At 36.0% G+C, this 21,395-nt stretch overlaps 1 protein-coding gene across 1 annotated transcript; it reads left to right on the top strand.

Moving 5' to 3' along the window:
• Positions 1-158: 158 nt before the first annotated feature.
• On the top strand, positions 159-20,772 carry LOC311206388 (desmoglein-4-like; the record flags this gene model as incomplete). Its single annotated transcript, XM_084281668.1, has 16 exons — positions 159-206; positions 6,925-6,960; positions 7,301-7,429; positions 8,641-8,796; positions 8,949-9,096; positions 9,935-10,098; positions 10,351-10,485; positions 10,765-10,950; positions 11,130-11,389; positions 12,417-12,559; positions 12,697-12,915; positions 14,080-14,460; positions 16,245-16,393; positions 16,885-16,945; positions 18,559-18,767; positions 19,807-20,772. 16 exons carry the CDS (start codon positions 159-161, stop codon positions 20,770-20,772), a joined length of 3,390 nt encoding a protein of 1,129 aa, XP_084137794.1.
• Between the last annotated feature and the right edge of the window lie 623 nt (positions 20,773-21,395).

Below are 21,395 nucleotides of genomic sequence, written 5' to 3'. Positions count from 1 at the left end.
TTCCCTCAGAGGGAGGCAGAGGCACCTTGAAAGGCTGAGTATAAGGACATCTACCGAGTGTCTTTTTACATAGACATCAGAGCTGGGGGGGGGGGAGGGAAAAGGAACAGACCTGTAACCATAACTCAGTTGGACTTGTATCCGAGAAGTCAGATGCAATGGATTGGCTCCCTCACCGAACAACTGCTTTTCTGTTCCTTTTATTGGTAAGTGAAATTTTAAAACAATATTTGTAAACTTTATGATTGTGTCAGTTGAATCTCCTCAGCAGACCATTACTTTTCACACTGTAAACTAATCTGACTTTCCCAACTCCCCACAGAAAAAATAAATAAATAAATGTGAATTTAGCATAAAGAAATAAAGCTCTGCTTGTTTTAAACTCAGTTTCTGAAGATCCTATACAAGTAGCTTAGGTTTTCATTAAATGCTGGCAAATATTTATTTTGATTATGACTTTGCAGTCTTTTAACGCTTAATATATAACTTTCTGTTTAATGCATGAATTTTCAGATAAATGTTTAGGGGTACAGTTTAAGGAGTTGCTTTTCTTAATAAAAATATTTTTTTTTTAAAAAGTCCCCGAAGTCTGATTGGATATTATTTCCTTCTATGTCTTTATTTTTCTGATCAATTGAGAGAAGATGGAGAGCAACTATTGTTTCCTAAACTGATAAGTTTCAGAGCTGAATGTGAGTATTATGGCTACATTCAAGAAAAAAAAAAAAAATAGTGAAGACTGTAGCCAAGCAAAAATTAAGACTTGGCCCATGATTTCACGTTACAAAGAATTCCTACCTTGTAGTGTGCGTTTGTGTCAGAGCAGCCATGTGCTTAGTGAGTGAATGCGTGATGAAAGTGTTGCTCTTTGGGTTTGTTCTTCTTATGGTAAAAGGAAAGTAGTTGGTATGGTCAAGTGGAACAGTTGTGCAGTGTGTTCATCAAGGCACAGAAATTACTGAGAAATGACTTAAAAGAATTCTACTCCCACATTATGATTTTTACATGGATTCTTCTCACTCATCTGTGCTGCTCTTTTAAAACTATGTAGAGGTTTAAGGTCCTGAAGATTGATAAAGGTAGAATTTAGAGTATAGTCATATCCTTTTGTGTATTTCACTTTACACAACATATTAGTAAGCGCAAATGTTTGTTAATTCCGTATTATTGACACCTCTGGAAATGCGGTAGTCAGGGAAGAAGGGTTTGTTGTTATAGTGTATGAAATCCCAAGGCTTAAACAGTCACAGTTTGGCAATCAGTAAAGTAGAACTAAGCAGCGCAGGGCAGCTGCCAAGCAAACAATGTCAAAACTTGGCAAAAGCAAGTTATGGTTCGGATGAGTTTCTGCTTGTTCAATGCAGCATGCAGATCTGTGAGATTGGCGTGTTGCACATGATACTAACAGTGCTGGATTTTTATATTACAATACTGACTATTTATTTTATTCTGTTACTTGGTGATGCATAGTTCTGATGTATTGAAGTTTAAAAAAAATAATAATAAAAATCAAGTTTGCTGTACTGTATTTAAAATCTGTCTTTCCAAAAGTGCTTTTACTGCTTTAACTTTTCTTGTCAACTCTGGAGCAATTTTCATTCTTTTGGTATATTATCATTATGATTGTGACTGAACCAGGGCATGTCAAGAAAAAGGAGTGACTATGAAAACTGCCACTACATTTAGACAAGTACCAAATATATGAACTTTTACTACCCAGAGGAAACAACTGTTGTTCTTGTTGTGTGCTTTCCTGAATGACAGCATTTATGGTGGCCTGTACAGCCTAACTGCATTTTTCAGCACTGTACAGAAAGCTGATAGAGAAACTGTAGAGAATAACCGTATTATAAATTATGTATATAATTTTAGTGCATTCTGAGAAAGTGTCTTGGCTTTCAGCTTGATTAATCTTTCATGAAAATTACCTGTCTCAATAGTGTATCGGCTTAGTATATTGCTAATAAGTTGTAGCAAATAAAATGGCTGTGGAATTACACATATTTTAGCACGCTAGCACACTTTCAAAAAAAAGAAAACTTACGAGCTCTGAAACTAATAATTTTCCATATGCATTTCACCATTGGTGGGACTGATTCTGCAACCCTTGCTCATGTGACTTCAAAGGTGTTATTCTCATGAGTAAGGGAGTTCTGCTTGTGGTACTTGCACAGACACGTTTTATGGAAATAACCTGTTTGATCAGGTATGACTCTCCTCCTGCCAGCCATCAGGTGACTGTTAATAATTTTAAATTCACCGCATCTTTCATATGCACTTTTGTCTGGCTACATTTTCCCATGTGTTATCTTTTTTTTTTTTTTTTTTTTTTTTTTTTCCCAGTTGTTAGGCTCTGGTTACACCTCCTACTCATAACTTGGTTGCATATAAAAATATTAAGGAACCATATAATCTACTTGCACTTGCATACTAAATATCTGCAAGGATGTAGCCATAAAACTGCAGGCCCTTCTGCAGAAGAAAAAATATTATAGAAATAGAAACTAAAGCAATTCTGCACCAGGAATTATCATGCAAGATGAGTTTCTTAAGTTTGCAGTTACATTCCTGAGTAAAAATGACCCCTAAGTAAATGTGTATTTGCACCTGGAGCACTCTAAACTAGAACTCAGGTTTTATTGAGGATATTTATTGAGGAGAGCACAATTAGAGCATGTGTAATTTGAAAAACTAAAATTTGAATGATAATGGCTTACACCCTGTATTGAAATTACTTTTCTATTCATTTTTCTAATGGTTAAGCTCAGGTAATATATGGAAATTCATTATTTCTGTACGACTTGTCCTCTGCTGTATTTCTCAGTAGAAAAGAAACATTCTCAGAAACATTCCCAAAGTGGTTAGTTCTTTGAGTAAATATATTTTAAAATAAATACAACTTTAGAATTTATTCTTCTGACTGACATGAACATTATTATATTTCTGTTGAAATAGTAGTGGGTCCTCCATACCAGGTGCAATACAAAATATTGACTTCACTTCCTAAGACAGGAAGCAACAGAAACACCTAACTTTTGCAGAATTACAAAAGCAATTGACAGAAAAATGAAAAATTAACCTGAAAATCATCCCCTTAAAAGTGAAAGCACATCATTAGTGACCTGCAAAAATGGAAAGTACAGACAAAAACTTATCCTTGTTTTGATTTAAAAGTGAATATACTGTTTCTTTTTAAAATGAGTTTGTGTCTTATATTTCAGGTGTGCTTCTTATTACTTAATGCACAGATTTATCTTTTCTCAAAGAGGTGCAGAAAGCATAAAGAGAGGGATTAATTATTTCAACCTTTTACTAGACAGAGCTTGGCTGAGTAAGACGTAAAAGTCCCAAAATGCTGACACAACCAGAGCTACCATGGCACCCTGATGACTCATATAATATATGTGAGTTCTCAGCACTCCTCCCATCATGGCCAATAACAATACCGCTGTTGACTTCAAAGAATGGGAATCAGATCCAATATGAATAATGCTGGGAAGATGTTACAGGCGTGTTCAGTCATTTAGATATAAGTAGGTGGAGGAGGGAGGATTCCATAATTGCGTATAATATTGCTTGGCAGTCAATTAATGATTAGTTAATTTTTGTTTGCAAATTGCTTTGAAGGTGCAAAGAACCATGCACATCCTATAGGCCTAATTCTCTTCCCAGTTACATCAGAATAAATCCAGCATAAATCCAGTGTGATTCTAAAGCATCATTTTAAATACAAGGTTCTTTGCAATAAAATACAAGCTTTCAGATAGGCTACTGTGAGAATGACAGCCACAATAAATATGTCTTCTGCTTGCACCTCTCTTAGTCCATACCAGAAGCAGATTGTGCAACTAGTTTATAGCTTTTCAGCACAGTTTCCATTTTTTCAGGGTGTCTCAGAGACAAACAGGACAGGAAATCGTGGTTTCATTCTGATCAGCTTGCTTGCCCCAAGGTCCTTAAGATACATCTCACAGGTTTCAGTGCTTTCTATTGCTTTAATTATCGTTAAGCACTGAATCTATGGAAAGTATTGCATGCAGGCACTCAGATACTAGTTTGGAAAGGAAATTCATTCATTATGTACAAGAATACCAAAGTTAGCTGCTAGCAGACAGATGACTAAATGTACTTCTCCTCTCGAAACACCATTAGATAAAGAATTTGCATCACACGGATGTTAAAAATAGACAGCTGGGTTTTGGGGAGAGCCTTTTAACTGCTAATAATAGTGGAGATCTAGAAAACATTGCTTAGAGAGGCATCTCTGGGTCATGTTGGATAGATGTCACTTCAAAATTGTCTAGGTTTATCTGATGAACGAGAAAATTTTATATGGTGTATGCCTGCCCTCCTTCCTATAATACAGCAGTAACTGAGAAAGTCTTGCTGAATGCATACCTCAAGTTTGTTAGATCAGCATTTTAAAGATGCATGACAAACTGTACTAAGGACTCTGTACTCAAAACCATCAAGATTTCTTTAAAGAGAAATTAGCAGCATGTAGCAGCAGGGTCCTTTGTCAGTGGGGGACAAATTTGGAAATACTGGGCCTTAATTTACAATTCCCAAATTCTTGGCATTCTTATTATCAGTGCTCCAGTGGATGAAACTGCAGTGTAAAAAGGATATTTTCATTGCTTGGAAGCAGAACTCTCTATGGACTGAAATCAAGTTTTTTAATTAATATTTATGTCTTTAAAGAACAGAATTCTCCACAAGTTTTTCTTTACAGAAATGTCCAACACAGTTTTTCAGGTAGCCCTGTTAAACACAAGAGTGACATGAACAGATGTGATACAGTTTCACTCTTAAATGACAGAATAGGCCATAGGATGCAGTCAGAAGATGAGACTCAGTGGTATTGCATTAGTATAGCCATACTTTTCTGGGTCAAGACAATTCCTTGCTTGCATGCCAGAAGAGATTTCAGCCTAAGGGTGGAGAGGATTTCACTGTACTTGCTAAAGGACTCTCTGTTGTGCAGGTGGGATCAACTGATAAGAAACATTGAATCAGTGCCATTTCTGGTGGACTTTGTCAGTCAGTCTCTCTGGTGAGGGTGTAATCTGCACCTTCTACTCTCCCATGTTTTCCCAAGCCACAAGGGGTTTTATAAAAGCTTAGGGTTTAAGTTCTACTGAGGTGAAACCACTCCACACTTTAAATGAGTCCGATATTGCAGATTGCCTTCTCTGAGGTAATGACTCATATGAATCCCATTCTGAAGCCAAAGATTTAAACAGTCCTCAAGATATAAACTCAGATTAAAAGCTGTATTGATGTTTTGAATACAATATGAACATATCTGTTTCCCTTCCAAAGACCTAATGCAGCTTTGTAATGATTGTCCCGTAGAGAACTTTTCTTAACAATTTGTGTCAATAACTTGCTCAAAGAAAGAAACAAACAGGAAAAAACAAACAAACAACAAAAAAAAACAACAACAACAACAAAAACTTACTCTTACTTCAGTATTTATTTCCTATTACTTTATTACTTATACATGATTAAGTACTTCATATTACTTATGAATGGTCCCTTAAATTTAAATGTTTTATATATATATATATGTGAGGTAGATACACAGCCCAAACACCCTCCTTCATAGACATTAGAGCAGCTTTTACAAGAGGTTTCAACGAGTGTTCTTGGGAAGATCAGTTCATTAGAGACATCGTTTAAATGAAGGTGAAGGTGCTGTTCATTTATCTTTTGCATGTAAGAGATTGTTTTAACATGAAATAAGTGGAAAAAAGTCCTTGACAGAACAGCAACGCAGTACATTTAAAGTGTGGAAAGTCCCATGAGGTAAATATACTGCAAACAGAAAAGTTATCTCACATTATATCCATACAATATCTGTCACAAAATCTACCAGACAAAAGGCGTCAGACCAAGAAACAAAACAATCAAAACTTGAACTGTACTGGGAAATTACAAAAACATGAAAAATTGAAAACTACAACCATTCATCAAGTTTGGTGAGAAAAGACAAACTCTGCATCGCTTTTTGAGTCACATAGATATTATGTTTTCTCCCAATTATGAAACCAGAATCCAGTCATTCAGATCCCATGTTCTTCAACCTTTACATCTGAAAAGAGCAAAGGTAGATCCTGAATCAAAAACAGTGCTCTGAAAAAGTACATTGACCAAGTGAGCTTTATTGTCACAATTTATTTAGGAAGAAGATTAATTAAACTGTGCTTTCTTTTAAATTGTGCTAATTAAGAAATTGATGAATCTATATGATTTTAAAGTAATTACTCATTGCATCTGACTCTGTAAACTATATTTACATGAGTCTTTAGTTGCATGGTTATACTTCAAATTAAAGCCCACTGAACTCCAGGAAAATCTGCCTTATTCCAGTTGCTTTTCCATTTTACCTGGAATCTCTTTAACCTCAGTGGGATGTTTGAAGAAAACTTTTTGTTCCTTTTGGTTAAACTGTATATCAAAGTACTACAGGTCTACTGCGGACTCTCTAAATAAGATACAACAACAACAATAACAAAAAATAAAATACACATTCTTTAGAACAAATCTTGCAATCCCTTCTTTCTTCAGCTGAGATGGTATAATGTAAAGTCTGTGTAAAAGTTGCATTTTTATATAGATATAACTTGTATGGCACATCCCTTCAAACTGAAAGTGCCTTGAAAGACAGAAATAATTTTAAAAGCATTAACTTTCAAAAATTACAGCGATATATAAAGGAAAAAAAAAAAAAAAAAAAAAAAAAAAGAACCATGTAATGTAATTTATGGAAATTCTTCAGCTACAACCTATATAAGTTATTACGATAGATTACAGAAAACATACTGCTCCTACTCCGCAATTTAGCAGTGTATAGCAGCCAAGTTTTGGTTATTGAATTATGTCCTGTGTCTTTATATGCTGATCATCTTATCATTCTTGCAGGTGTTCTTGGATTTCAGCACAGGATTTCATGTAGAGGTAATATATATTTCTTTAGAAACTAATTTTCTGATAAAATGTAACCAATGTAAAAATGACATGGAAAATACTAGACTAAGATATTTCTGAACTTGAAGATTGAAAACATATGTATGTATTAAATGGTTACAGGTAGTAATAACCTGCTCATCCTCTCAGAAGTTCTCCTGAACCTATATGAATACCTAGAAATAAGTTTAAAGTACACATGTACAGTGTTAGAGTCTGGGACCTGTGGATGTATTCTTCTCCTCCCTATTGTGGGAAATTCTTTATGTCTGAATTAATTTAAAATGTATTGAGGTTGGTGGTCATATGTTAATGGTACTCTATGTCGAAGGTAAAAGAATGGAGTGAAAATGGAACAGCAAGATGGAAAACCTTCAGAAGACAAAAACGTGAATGGATAAAATTTGCTGCAGCTTGTAGAGAAGGAGAAGATAATTCTAAGAGGAATCCAATTGCCAGAGTAAGTAGAAAGTATAGCAGAATTGTTCACTGACAAGGAAGCTTTTTCTAAAGACAGATAAAAGCAGAGAAATTTAAGAGCACATTTGCTTAGACTAGTCAAGGCAAGGAATGTAGAATAAAAGAAAAATGATACAGTATTTCCAGCTCTGCTGACAGTCTCATATGTGAAACCACACAGCCGCTGAGGAGTGATCAAAGGCTTCCTAGAACATTGCAATCAGACCCCTTCCTGGAGAGCTCCAACCATAGTCTCTTTAGTGTCTGTACTAGATAGAGATATTTTTCTTTTCTCTCTCAATTTGAGAAATCCCTGAACAAGCACAAGTCAAGGATGATGTCTGACTCCTGTGGACAACAGAGCAAAGAGTTTGAGTGCCACAATAAAAGAAAGACATAAAACTATTAGAGAGTGTCCAAAGGAGGGCTATGAAGATGGTAAAGGGTCTGGAGGGGAAGAAGTATGAGGAGCAGCTGAGGTCCCTTGGTTTGTTTGGCCCAGAGCAGAGGAGGCTGAGGGGAGGCCTCATGGTGACCTGCAGCTTCCTAATGAGGGGAGCAGAGGGGCAGGTGCTGAGCTCTGCTCTGTGGTGACCAGGGACAGGACCCAAGGGAATGGCATGGAGCTGGGACAGGGGAGGATCGGGCTGGGTGTTAGGAAAAGGTTCTTCACTGAGATGGTGATCAGGCACTGGAACAGGCTCCCCAGGGCAATGGTCATGGCACCAAGCCTGCTGGAGTTCAAGAAACATTTGGGCAATGCTCTCAGATACATGGTCTGATTTTGGGTAGTTCTCTGTGGAGCCAGGAGTTGGACTCAATGATCTTTGTGGGTTCCTTCTACCTCAAGAGATTCTGTGATTCTGTGATTCTTCTTCTCCCCCTGTCCATACCGCTTCCAAGGTCCAGCCACAGCATAATACTCGTGGAAATTTCTCTCCCCAAGCATTTTCACTTCACCACCAGAAGATTTAAAGGAAAGAGAAAACCTGTCCAGTATTTAAGGGCAGACATAGCTATAGGCTGCCTGTTTTGTAGAAGAGCCTTCAATTTGTTCTATAAATTGAATCTTGTGAAATGTGGTTAGGAGGAAAACTAAACTTATACACATTTTTTTTAAGGAGACTAATTACAGAAAAATGAAAACACTGCAGATGTTCTCAGTAAAATGGTATAAGTCATATTTTGTAATAACATTATGTATTATTGTAGATTCGATCAGATTGTGAAGAAAACAATCCAATCACATACAGCATCTCTGGAGTCGGAATTGATCGTGCCCCATATGGAATATTTGTTATTAACCCAAGAACAGGAGATATTAATATAACAGCAATAGTGGATAGGGAAGTGACCCCAGTATTTGTTGTAAGTACTCCCATTTTATTTTTCCTTTAAAATGATGAATTCAGGGTGGTGCAGGGGAAGCACAAGGAGAATAATGCTCTAATTCATTTGTTTCAGATTGTAGCTTTGCTTCCTTCAATTCTGGTTTTAAAATGAGTAATCTCTTTATCTAGATACGCTGCTTTGCTAAACACTCAGTGACGGGTATAGATTTGGAACCACCTCTTGAACTTCGAGTCAGAGTTCTGGATATAAATGATAATCCTCCTATATTTGCACAATCTGTATTTACAGGAGCTGTTGAAGAATGCAGTATGGACAGTAAGTAACTATGTTATTGCCTATCATAGTAAAGTTGGTGAAGATCCAATAGTACAGTTGATATAAACCTGGGGTGTTCATTCAACATTTTTTTAGGCAATGACGTACTTTTCCCAAGGCTACTGCAGAGGAAGGAGCAGGAGATGCTTCTCAGAGTGTTACTGGAGTAGGGCCCAAGATCATTGCCTAAAATTAAACAGCAATGCTTCCCCCTTCCTCCCACACAACAATGCTGAATATTCTAGTTCCTAAGTGTACCATCATGAAATTCCTTTAGATGTGACAACTTAAAATAAATTGGTCCATTTCTTCTCATTAAATAATAATAATAACATTACAACTACATTTATTTCCTGTGAAGGTACATAAATTACTTTTTTTTTCAGCCTGAGTATTGAAGTTACACTAGAGTATTACTAAACAAGCTCTTTCTTAAATACCTAAAATGGTTCTTTTTACCAAAAGCATTGCAAGCATCATTAAACATGAGAACAACACTGAGTGTGTTACACTCATGTCCTACATTCTAGAAATTCTCATTTAAAACTGTGGAGATATCTTCTGTGAATATCTTCAGGCTCAAAACTTACAATTTTTACATATTCCCTATGGTGACTTAAAGAAGTTCAGAGAAAATGTACCTAACTCCACCTGACTTTAATTTGTAATGCATTTTACAGTCATTCACATTCAGTCAAAATCAGTACTAGGAAATTAAACTTCCATTTGCTTCAGAAATGTCAACAAACAGCTTTCAGTCATTTTTATACATGAAGTATTTCTGATTTCAGAACAGGTTTTTTCTGATTTTTTTTTTTTTTTTGATTGTTATTCTTAGACACACTGGTGATGAAAATAATTGCATCAGATGCAGATGAACCTAATAACTTGAATTCTAAAATTGCCTTCAAGATAGAGAGTCAGGAACCTTCAGGCCCACCAATGTTTGTTATGAAAAAGGCTACTGGAGAACTCCACCTGGCAAATTATCTTGACAGAGAGGTAACATTTCCAAAGTCAAACAACATGATTTCATGGTGTGTGCATGTTATGAGAGTGACAAAAAATAGAGAGAAAGAGAGAGTGAGAAAGTGTGTTTTCTTTGTTTCTTAAAACTGGTAAATGCATTTCTTTATATATGTTAAAATATCTACAGCAAATTCCCGTATTAGGAAACAGTAGCATGACATAAGTATTTGTAGTTTATAAGATGTGCAGATGCTTGTAACATAGTCATTTCTCTTTTTGTGACAGCAACACAGTAGCTACACTCTCGTTGTGAAAGCATCAGATCGGGATGGAGCTGGAGATGGAATTTCATCCCTTTGTAGCTGTCATGTGAAAGTTATTGATGTCAATGACAACTTCCCAACTCTTGCTCAAAGCTCCGTAAGTTTTTAATATCAAATGCAACATTATTGTTAGAAAGCACAAATCCATTTCTGCTAAACTGCATCTGCAAAAATGTGAGGTGATGCAGCTCTTCAGATCTGCAACCAGAATCACAATTTACACAGAATACTTATTTTTTTTTTTTTTTTTTTTTTTACTGTTAAAGTTAGTATTAACTGAGGGAAGAACATTTTTCAAAGATTTCTCTGTGGTCAGCTGTATCTCCCTCATTATATATGTCAGTGTTTGCTAATAGGTATTTATCTGTCATTACAGTTCTCAGCAGCTATTTCAGAAAATTCACTCAGTTCAGAACTGCTACGAATACAAGCTCTGGATGCTGATGAAGAGTTTACTGACAATTGGTTAGCGGAGTTTTTCTTTATATCTGGTAATGAAGATAATTGCTTTGAAATTGTTACAGATCCAGCTACAAATCAAGGAATCCTTAGAGTAATTAAGGTATGGATAAATAATATGATTCAGCTGTTGAAATAATCATCTTAAAATAATTTTAATTGTTAAATATATATATATCACTAACAACAATGACACTCAACCATTTAAAATAAGATATTTAAATAAGATTACAGTCCAGGAAGTTTTATTTATTTTCTGATTTTCCATGTTTTATCTTTTAGGAACTGAATTATGAACATATCCGAACTCACTCACTGAGTATCGGTGTCAGGAACAAAGCTGAATTCCACCACTCTGTTATGTCTCAGTACCAAGTCATCGGAACACCCCTCATAGTAGAAGTAAAAAATGTGATTGAACCTCCAAGGTTTAATCCATCTTCCATTATCTTTTTTGTATCACAAAAAATGAGGGCGAACTATGTTGTGGGAACATATACAGCTATCGATGAGGACACAGGGACTACTGCAACCAATGTTGTGTAAGCTCTGATCTGCTTAAACTCCTGGATGGAAAAATTCTTTTAATTGAGATTACAATGAGATTAGGAATAGGTATTCTCTACTGCAGCCAAAGAAGTAGAAAAGGATCTTGCAAAGGGTTAAAAAAAGGGTTCCTAAAATAACAGGAAAAAATTAATGACAATAATAATAGCAATAGAATAATAGAAATATAATACTATGTTCTTATGATATGGTTGTTTTTGTTTCCTGACCTACTTTCCTTAGCCTTGTGCACAACACAAACAAGATATCATTCTTCTCTCAATCTGTAATTTAAATAAATCAAAACTGATTTTTTATAAACCAACTTAAGAACACAGAAAGAGAATCTGCCTGCATCTCTAAAAAAAAGCAAGCAGAAAACCACAATAATGGGCAATATTATACAATCAGAACACAAGAGGTCACTAACAGGTCATTCTATAGTTTAAAAAAAAAATGGTTTGACATTTATTTCTGATGAAATTCATGAAAGTTAATTAATACGAATAATTTGTTTTATTAACATATGCAGAAATAAATGTACCCAATTTAACAAGGTTTGAAAAGCTTTCATAAAACTGACAAAAATATTAGCAAATATAACCACATACGACCACAGTATGTTGTAGGAAGAGTTGTGGCTACTGATGTTATCAAAGGTTCTGTTAAAAGTTTACAGGGACCAGACAGATTTTATTTACTTTCAGACTATGATAGCACTTTCAAAATATAATGAACTTTATGCATTTCCTTTGTTGACAATTATTTTTTATGGTGTATATCTTTTGACACCTACAAAAATTTTGTTTGAAAAGGCTAAAATGCAATGGCGTCTAGCATAATCTAAAGAAAAAATATTCCAAAGTGACAAACATTATTTGCAAAATGAATATATAGCAGACCACTATACCATACGGAGTCCACATTAATTGGAATAATTTATTCCACCCACATAACTAGGTCTGCATTTATACTGTTTCATATTAAACATAATTCTGAATATTTTTATTTGAACAAATACAGATATAGTATAGGACGTGATCCAGGTGCCTGGTTCAGAATCAATCAAAACACTGGTGAAATCACACTGAACAAAGTTATTGACTGGGAATCCTCCTATGTATCCCATGGGCAGTACAGAGCAGAGGTTCTGGCTATTACTAGAGGTAAGAAAACAGATTCAGTTTTCTGAAATAAAATACACTTTGTACAATTTTTTTTTCCATTCCAAATTTTCCCACCTGAACTGCATTATTTATAGTATCAACATTGCCTCCTGATTACAAATATCTTCTTCTTACAGGGGTTCCTCAATATACTGCCACTGGCACCATTGTGCTTACAATGCAAGGCATTAATGACAATTGTCCAACTATTAATACAGCATTAAGGAAAGTATGTATGCATTCCCCATCAGTGGTCATCACAGCAAAGAGCGTAAATGGTGATCTATATGGGCTCCCCTTTACATTCAGCATACATGGTGAACCTCAAACTACATGGATTATCAGATCAATAAATGGTAAGTTAAACTACATTTTATAACAGAATAAATCATAGTAATTACCTCCTATCTAAGATTACAGAGTAGGATATGTTTTCATAAGAAACAATACAAAACAGTCATTAAAATCAATTCTTCTCACTTAAATATGATTTTATATTCATTTGAATCCAAAGAGTTGCTCTCTATATATGTTAGTACTGAATGAATATTATTACATGCATTTTACCTAGTTATCTTTTAAAGGAAACTAAAAATATATTGATACAAATAGAGCAGCAAAATGGTATGTGAGTGTGATAACTACAATAAGCAGCTTTATTGGTCTAAACCTAATGAGGTAATTCAAAAGACAGGTTGATATTTTTTATTTCTATATTATTATTTAATTATTTTAATTATTTTTATTCTAAGCATATGACAAAGCTTTTTTAATTATATGAGAGCAAAAGTTCTTTGTAATTTTTATTTTTATGAGAGTCTCATGAAAATGGTAAATAAAGATTACAGCTTTTGCAATGTATGGTACAAATTCTGCTTGCTTTTTGATTAATCATATCTCATACATTTCTTAATGACAGAATTTGCATAATTTACTGTATGTATAGAAGGCTTTATTAAACGGTAAATATCAGATTTGCAACTATCCTTGTAACTCCTATTTGTCCTAAACAGATGCAAATTCATAATTTTAAATATTTTAAAATAACTGAAATACCGTTTGAAAAAAAAAAAAAAAAATAGAAAGCAAAACTGGCATGTAAATTCCTAGTGAGAGAAAAGAAAATGTGTAAATCTTGCAAATTATATGTTAACAATTTTTTAAATAAAAGTGAGGAAAATCAGCAGTAGATATATAAAAAAAGTGCATTTGTCCCTTTTATATTTTTCAAGTTAAAAAGTGATGACTAGATTGATCTTGCTCAGGTTCTCCAAATGAAATAAATAAATAAATAAATAAATAAATAAATATTAATAAAAATAATAACCAACCAAACAAATAAAAACTACCAGCATAGATCATGTTTCAGCTTTGAATAAGTACTGTAGATACATAAGAAGATCTAATGCAAATGCTTAGTCTGTACTATTAACATAATTCACCAAAATTATAGATTTGAGCAGTTTTTAAAGTCAACATCTTAATCTAAATATTTTTTATTTTTTTTTTTTCCCCTAAAGCTACCTCTGCAGAATTAGTGAGCCAGAACATGGACTTCTACCTTTATAAGATCTATATTAGAGTAAGAGATAGCCAAGGCCGAAGCTGCTTACAACCGTACATAATTCCTCTACAAGCTTGTCGCTGTGACAGTCGCAATTATTGCAGCAGTGGGGCCACAAAAATAATTATCATTGGTGGTGGTGACAGAGCTGGTTGGACTGATAGGCCTGTTACTGAAGACTACACAGACGTGACATACTGGAATGTTAACACTGAAACTTATGAGCCATATACTGGTGAGGATGGAAATGGTTATCCTCTCACATATGGCCCATCTTCTACTACACTTAGCGGTGCTGCCATTGGCCTGATGTTTCTTGGTGGCTTAATATTTGTTCGTAAGTATTAAATTTATAAAATATATATTTTTTAACCTTTACAAAGTGTATTTTTTATTCTTCTAAAGTAAGGTGACTTTTTGGTCATTTGTTAACTCATGGGCTCCCATGTGCAACTTGGCAAAACAAAAACACAAACAAAATCAAAAACTATAGGAATTGTATGGACACATATAGGATGTATGTACATGTACTAACACAGGTATATATATGTAGAATATAGGATACATACATATGTTTCATTCAGAAATAACTCTCTCTATCCTAAGATCTAGGGTTTTATTCCTTAGGTATTCAGTTTTCAGACTACCATGAAGAGTAGAAATGTTTAGTAGAAGATTCAGAAGACTCTGGCAAAAGCTGCCCCTATTACTTTACAATTTACACTTTGCAATTTGAACTTCAGTTAAATTACTAAAAAAAATGGGCAACTATCAAACTGGGTATGAAAAGATGTAAGGAAGGAACGAGTTTCCTTTGAACTGTAGGACAGATTACAGTGGTAAAATGAGGAAGATCATAATCTTAACTTTTTGCCATTGCTGCTAAATATGACATCTGTTAAAAAACAGTACTGTATACAATAAAGGATCAATATGTGATTTTCAATATGTGAGCTTCAGCAATTACTTCTCTGACTGCTGCAGTCAGATGTGGTTGCTCTTCTTTCATGGCATTGGCATCAAGCAGTCAACATCTGAAACTGTCCAGTGCAGAAGTACTGACTAAAATAACTATGAGAACCTGACTCTTGAAGAGAGTGATCGTATTGGTTTTTGGTCTCTGATTAAATGGGAATCAACAAAGATAAAATTTTGAAGCTGCAAAAAAGACTGTTTTGTTTGTAGTTCCCAGTTGGTTAATCTACAGGAAAGGCCACCTTTCTGCCTTCAGAAATTTTTTTCTAGTCTTTGTTTCACTTTGATGTTAAATTGGGAGTTTTAGATACTTTGGCTAGTCTGCTGTAAGCAAGTGAGTCTCCCCAGTAACTCTGCAGCAATATTAGGTTTTTAGCTTAACTATCTAGGTAAATAGTCTAAATACAGATGGAATGAATATTGCAGCCCCTTCCAAAAATGAGCAATTCTTTTTTTTTTCCAGCAATTTCCAACACTGAATTCTTGAAAGAAGTAAGCATAATGCACCACACTGCGAAATCTGACTCACTGTGTCTAATCATTTCTTAAAGCCAGGCTTTGAGGGTTTGACTCTTGCTTTTCAAATAAGCATCATATATAGGTGATGGGAAGGAATATTGCAACTGGAGTGTTAGCTAAAGATCACTGTAGCCACATGAACAGTATCCTATTGATTTTTATAAATTTATTGTTACTAACGTGTATTTCTGAAAAGAAATTACAATGTTTGAAGAGAAAAATAAGCTTATGTGTCAAGAATGAATATCACTGAATGCAAGACTGCAAGACATAGCAAGACTGGTTCTGTTTGTTTAATTTTCTTAAATCAACATCTTATATTCATTCAGTTGAGGTACATCAAAGTCTGTTCCTGGATGTATAGCTATAAATTTGGAGTAACAGCCCTACTCCACCCCAGCTTTACTCTGCTATAACTAAAGGTACAAATTATTCCAAATATCCAAATGCATACATTTTCAAAAACAGATAATGATTCTGACAGGCAGACGTGCAGGCTGATTGGTTTGAAACATTTCAAAAGACTTTTTTTCTGAAGTTCTTGAGCACCTGTCCTCTGGGTAAAACAGTAATTCCTATGAAGAAAGGATGTCCTAAATCCCTATGTATTCTTTCTTTCCTGTTAAGTGATTCCAATTCTGATGTCAATGAGTGACTGTTGTGGCTGTGGACCTGGAGCTGCAGCTGGAGTTGGAACTGGATTTGAACCTGTACCTGAATGCACAGAAGGGGCAATTCATCCATGGGGAATAGAAGGTGCACAGCCTGAAGATAGGGTCAGTACATCCCATGTTTCAAAACCCTGCAGTAATTTCTGTTTACAGAAAAGACTACGTTTGTCTAGAAGCCAGAAAGTGTTTATATTACTATGTCATCTTGTAAAAGAAGCCTGGCATTGTCAGTCATTGCCAGGCAGGTATGAAAGCTGATTTTTAATTAAGATTTGCAGATGGAGCTTGTGTGCTTTAAGTTGTTTTTGGTTATCTTGGCCCAACAGTCTGATCTTACGATTCCCTCAGCTGAAGTGTAATTAGCAAGCTTTTCCTGTGCAAGCTAGGGCAAGATAACGCAAACCATCTTCACTGATCACCTCTTACCTTGAAAATGAAAATTTTATTTATTTTATTTTATTTTTTAATGGAAGTGGTGACTCTTAGCTATAATTAACAGTTTAGAGTGGTAATTCCTTAGCATGATTCACAAAGCCTTGACCTTCATAAGGAAATTTCAAAGTTATCATTCAAGGAATCAAAATATTGTTTTCCAGGATGTCTCACACATTCTTGCCCCAACAACAGCTGCTGGAGGTGATTTTGGTGAACCTTCTGGTAAGAATATCCAAAGATTTTCTATCTGTGCTATCATAAAGCTGTCTCTCAGCACTTCATGTCTTCTGGTTCAGGGAGCACATTGGTTTCTCAGCTACAACACAACCCTTCCAATCTTACCTCTGCAGATTGTCAAACTGATGCCAGTAGAACTTCCAGCATGAGTGAAGGGTCTGAGACTAGAGCCTTGAAAATGGGCAGATACATTTCTTTTGAAATATTTGCTGAGGTTTTCAAATCTCAGGCATTTTTTCTTGATCATTCCAGCTAGTGTATGGAGGCCTTTTTGAAGATACCAGTTTTAGCAGAAATGAATCTGAAGATGAAAATAAGGATATTTTCTTTCATAACTCAGAGGTGGAAGATTTGTCCCTTGCCAATTTCAAGGCTTTCCTTAGCACAAGGGAGAATAGGACTTATCAAATAGCCCATTTGTGCACCAACCTAAATACAAAGCTGGCACACCATATAATAAATACATGTTTCTGTGATAAGGTTCCCCCAGGAATTTGATGGGCATAGACTCTAGCTCTGCAGTTTTAGCTCTGCAGTTCCACTTTCTCTTTTTCCCCATTCCTTACTCCACAACAGGAAGTAACGATGCTGGCACAGATCCATTTCCTCTAGCTTCTGACAGGAAGAAATGTCACTGTGCAAGCAACAACTTCTCAGATGAGCACTGATTAGCCAAAAATGTTCTTATCCTTAGACAAAAAGAAAAGAGAATATTTTGGGTCATAAATTTGAATATGTCTTTGTTCTCAGAGAAGTTCTGCTGCCATGGCAATAGAAATGTTTAAGACTTTCACCTGTGATTTAGTTATTTCCACTGTTCGGTACTGCTACAGTGAGAGCCCCAGGTTCAAATTCTATCACCTGAGATTAAATAGAAAAACAACAGAATTTGGCCTATATTTCTTAATGTAATTATAGGTTGTCAAAAAGACTACTGCATGTAATTGTTTTATTATATTACATTTTAATATTTAAGGCCATGCATTCATTGCTAAAATATATGAAAAAATGTGGAAAAGATAAAACTGTGTGGATGATTTTATAATTTAGTATAAAGGTTATTTTCATTCTGTATTATTAACACCAGCAGTTGTTATGATCAGCTGTTGTTCTCCTGAATTCCCTTTAACAATCTAAGAACTAGAAAATTGGAGAGGAGTTAAAAAGCTATTTCTTTTAGTAAACAGTTTCAGACAAAACAATTTTAACCCCTGTGGGGTTATAAATATGCTTCCATGCATTTGCATAAATATCCATAAGCATTACCATATTTGCCAATGCAAATCCCATGGCAGCATATGCATACACCAGACAGAAATCTCTCCAATTGCATAAGCCAAACAATGATTTCTTAAAGCACGTATGTCTAGCTTTAACATCACAAATAAAATCGAATTTTTAGATGTCTGCTAGTATGCACTTAATTTTTATTGCAGTTTTAGTGTTTGGCACATGTGTGTAGATCTGTGCCTGTAATTATTCTAAAATATCTTTAGAATCTCAGCAGTGTCATTATATTATTTGCAAAAACAACTGGAAAATTCTGTGAAAATTTTCACAGAACACAGGAGACAGAATTTTTCTTTTCTTGTTCTCAGATATATATACAAACACATATGGAGGAGGAGGAGGAGTATGTCATGGTGTTGAAGAAACTACAGGGGTTGGCTATGCCACTGGTACTGGTTATGGAACAGCTGGAGGAGTTTCTGGAACAGGGGAAGTAAAAGGGTCAACGGGAGGAACGATAAAAGAGTATCGAGAAGGAGGGGTGAACATGGCCTTCCTAGACAACTACTTCTCTGAGGTAATTATGTGGTCTTTTTTGTGTTGTATCTGTGAGTCTGCTGTTACACTATCCTCCCCAAGTGACACTGTGAAAATACAACATCACAGAATCATGGAATCTTAGGATCCATAGTTTGGAAAAGACCCTTAAGATCATCAAGTCCAGCCATCACCTAAGAGTACCAAGTCCACCATGAAACAATGTCCACAATGTTCCTAAGCACCACATCCTAAGCACCACCTCTTAAATACGTCTAGGGGTGGTGACTCCCCACTTTTCTGGGCAGTCTGTTCCAATGTCTAAATACAAACAACTCCACTCAACTGAAACTCCCATGATACTAGACTGGTGTAAGAGCAAAGCTCACTGTACTAGTAGTAAAAACCAGGACATTAATAATGCTGCTTTTGAGCTGTTGGCACAGAAGTTTTGATTGTTCAGTAGGATTCATTTCTGTAAAACTGATGGACGCACTGCAGGTATGGGCAGTAATTAAATTATTTCAGCTTAATAAATGACCATCAAATGTATCCATTTTCCACCGTTTTCAGTGTACAGATATATAATAACGTTGTGAAGTTGTTCACAAATACTTTTTCAGAGATCGTTAAATGTAGTAACTTTAAGTCTTAAGGAACTGTGAATACCAGTTCACTTTCTTCCATATTTTTATTACCTTTTTTGTTCTGTAAAAGACTTGTGAAATGCAAATGACACAAACACACAGTTTTGTAACTGGGAAAATATTAAGTTGACTTTACATATGGGATAAAATCCTATGGAGTTTACATGATTAATGGATTTATTGGATATAAATTGGATTTAATGGATATATTTCTACAATTATCATGAACTGTGATGCATAATACTATAATTGCATATGTCTTCAAAAGGTCACACAATTATTATTATTATTTTTTTTGTCTTGAGATGTTCCATTTTTCAAGTCATCTGGGCCTTATTGTGCTTGGGGAAACTTTACTACATCTTTAGTCATCACAGGTAGCAACCTGACAAAAAGTCACTCTGTTCACCTTTCTGTTTTTGCAACCTACAGAAAGCATTTGTGTATGCAGATGAAGATGAAGGTCGGCCAGCAAATGACTGCCTATTAATATATGATCACGAAGGAATAGGTACTCCTGTCGGCTCTGTTGGTTGCTGCAGCTTTATTGGAGAAGACACAGATGAAACGTATTTGGATACATTAGGACCAAAATTTAAGACCCTGGCAGAGATCTGTCTGGGCAAGGAGATCGAACCTTTCCCTGATGTCAACCCACCTTGGCCAGGCATTAATGTCACCTTTCCCAACCCTGAATGTGACCTGAACCTCCCGCCACCTGGAACCACCATCCTTGTCAATGGCTCTGCACCCATGGCTCCCCCGGTTGGCACTACCACGGTTGTTACTGAAAACACCTACACATCTGCATCTACCATACAGCCCCCACGGCCCATGCCTGATCCTTTGCTCCATGGCAATGTGACGGTGACAGAGACCTACACCTCCGGCTCTCCTTGTGTTGACCCGCTGCGCGCATCCAACGTTGTTGTAACAGAAAGGGTCGTTGGTCCCGCGTCTGCCTCTGATTTGCGTGGCATGTTAGATATTCCCGATCTCACAGACGGGTCCAACGTTATCGTCACGGAAAGAGTCATTGCACCTAATTCCCGGCTTCCGACGTCTCTGAGCATTCCCGATTTGGTAGATGGGTCAAATGTGGTGGTGACAGAAAGGGTGTTCAGGCCTGCCTCTGGCATGCCGGGCAGCTTAATAAATATTCCCTCAGAGTTATCCAACACCCACAATGTGGTGGTCACTGAGAGGGTAGTGTCAGGGTCTGGGATGACCGGCCTAGCAGGGGGAGGTCTAGGGGGGGCAAACCTGGGGGGCCTGAGCAGCACAGGTCAGATGCTCAATACCGACTGCCACCTTGGCCAGGCAATGAGCACAGCATCCCCTGGCACCTCCCGGAGAAGAGTGACAAAGTACAGCACCGTGCAGTACTCCAGCCAGTAAGGCTTTTGCCAGCGCACCTCCCCACTGAAATTGGCACTTGCATCAGCATTTGTTAGCTGCCACCCACCAAGAATATCATCATTTTTTACAACTAGAAAACAGCACTGAAATTTCAGGAATTCCTCCTTGAGTGAGGATCTCAGAAGGGTGCCCCATTTCAAGGTCAAAAACTTTGTCAGTGAAGGGAAAGCTGAGGTGAGCTCTAAATTTCTCTTTCTTTCCACAGAGCGATAAACTTGTGCAAACAGATACTAACGATTTTAGAGAGAGATCTGATAAGTAAGGAGAGCAGTAAGAAGGGATCCACATACAGTATCAGCATGAATTAATGTCACACAAAAGAGTGTTAAAATACTATATTGGTGAGTGATTTCCCAAGACAAGCAGATTTGGGTTAATGGTTCCTCACTGGCAGGACAGGAAAAGAATGCAATTAGCAATTAGTCAACACAAGACTAAATAGGCACTTTCAAACATATCACTTTACTTTGCATGTAATTTCAGGTGCGCTGCAAAACAGCACTTTGAATTATTTCTCTTATCACCAGCAAGTTCTAAATTACAATCATATAAACACAATGTATTTTCATCGCTTTCTGAAGTTTTTAGTAAAACGTGCGCTT

This window comes from Netta rufina (assembly GCF_964035555.1).
Source record: "Netta rufina genome assembly, chromosome: 2".
Taxonomy (NCBI): Eukaryota; Metazoa; Chordata; class Aves; order Anseriformes; family Anatidae; genus Netta; species Netta rufina.
The sequence above is the reverse complement of the archived record's forward strand: the minus strand, read 5'-3'. Positions and strand labels throughout refer to the sequence as shown.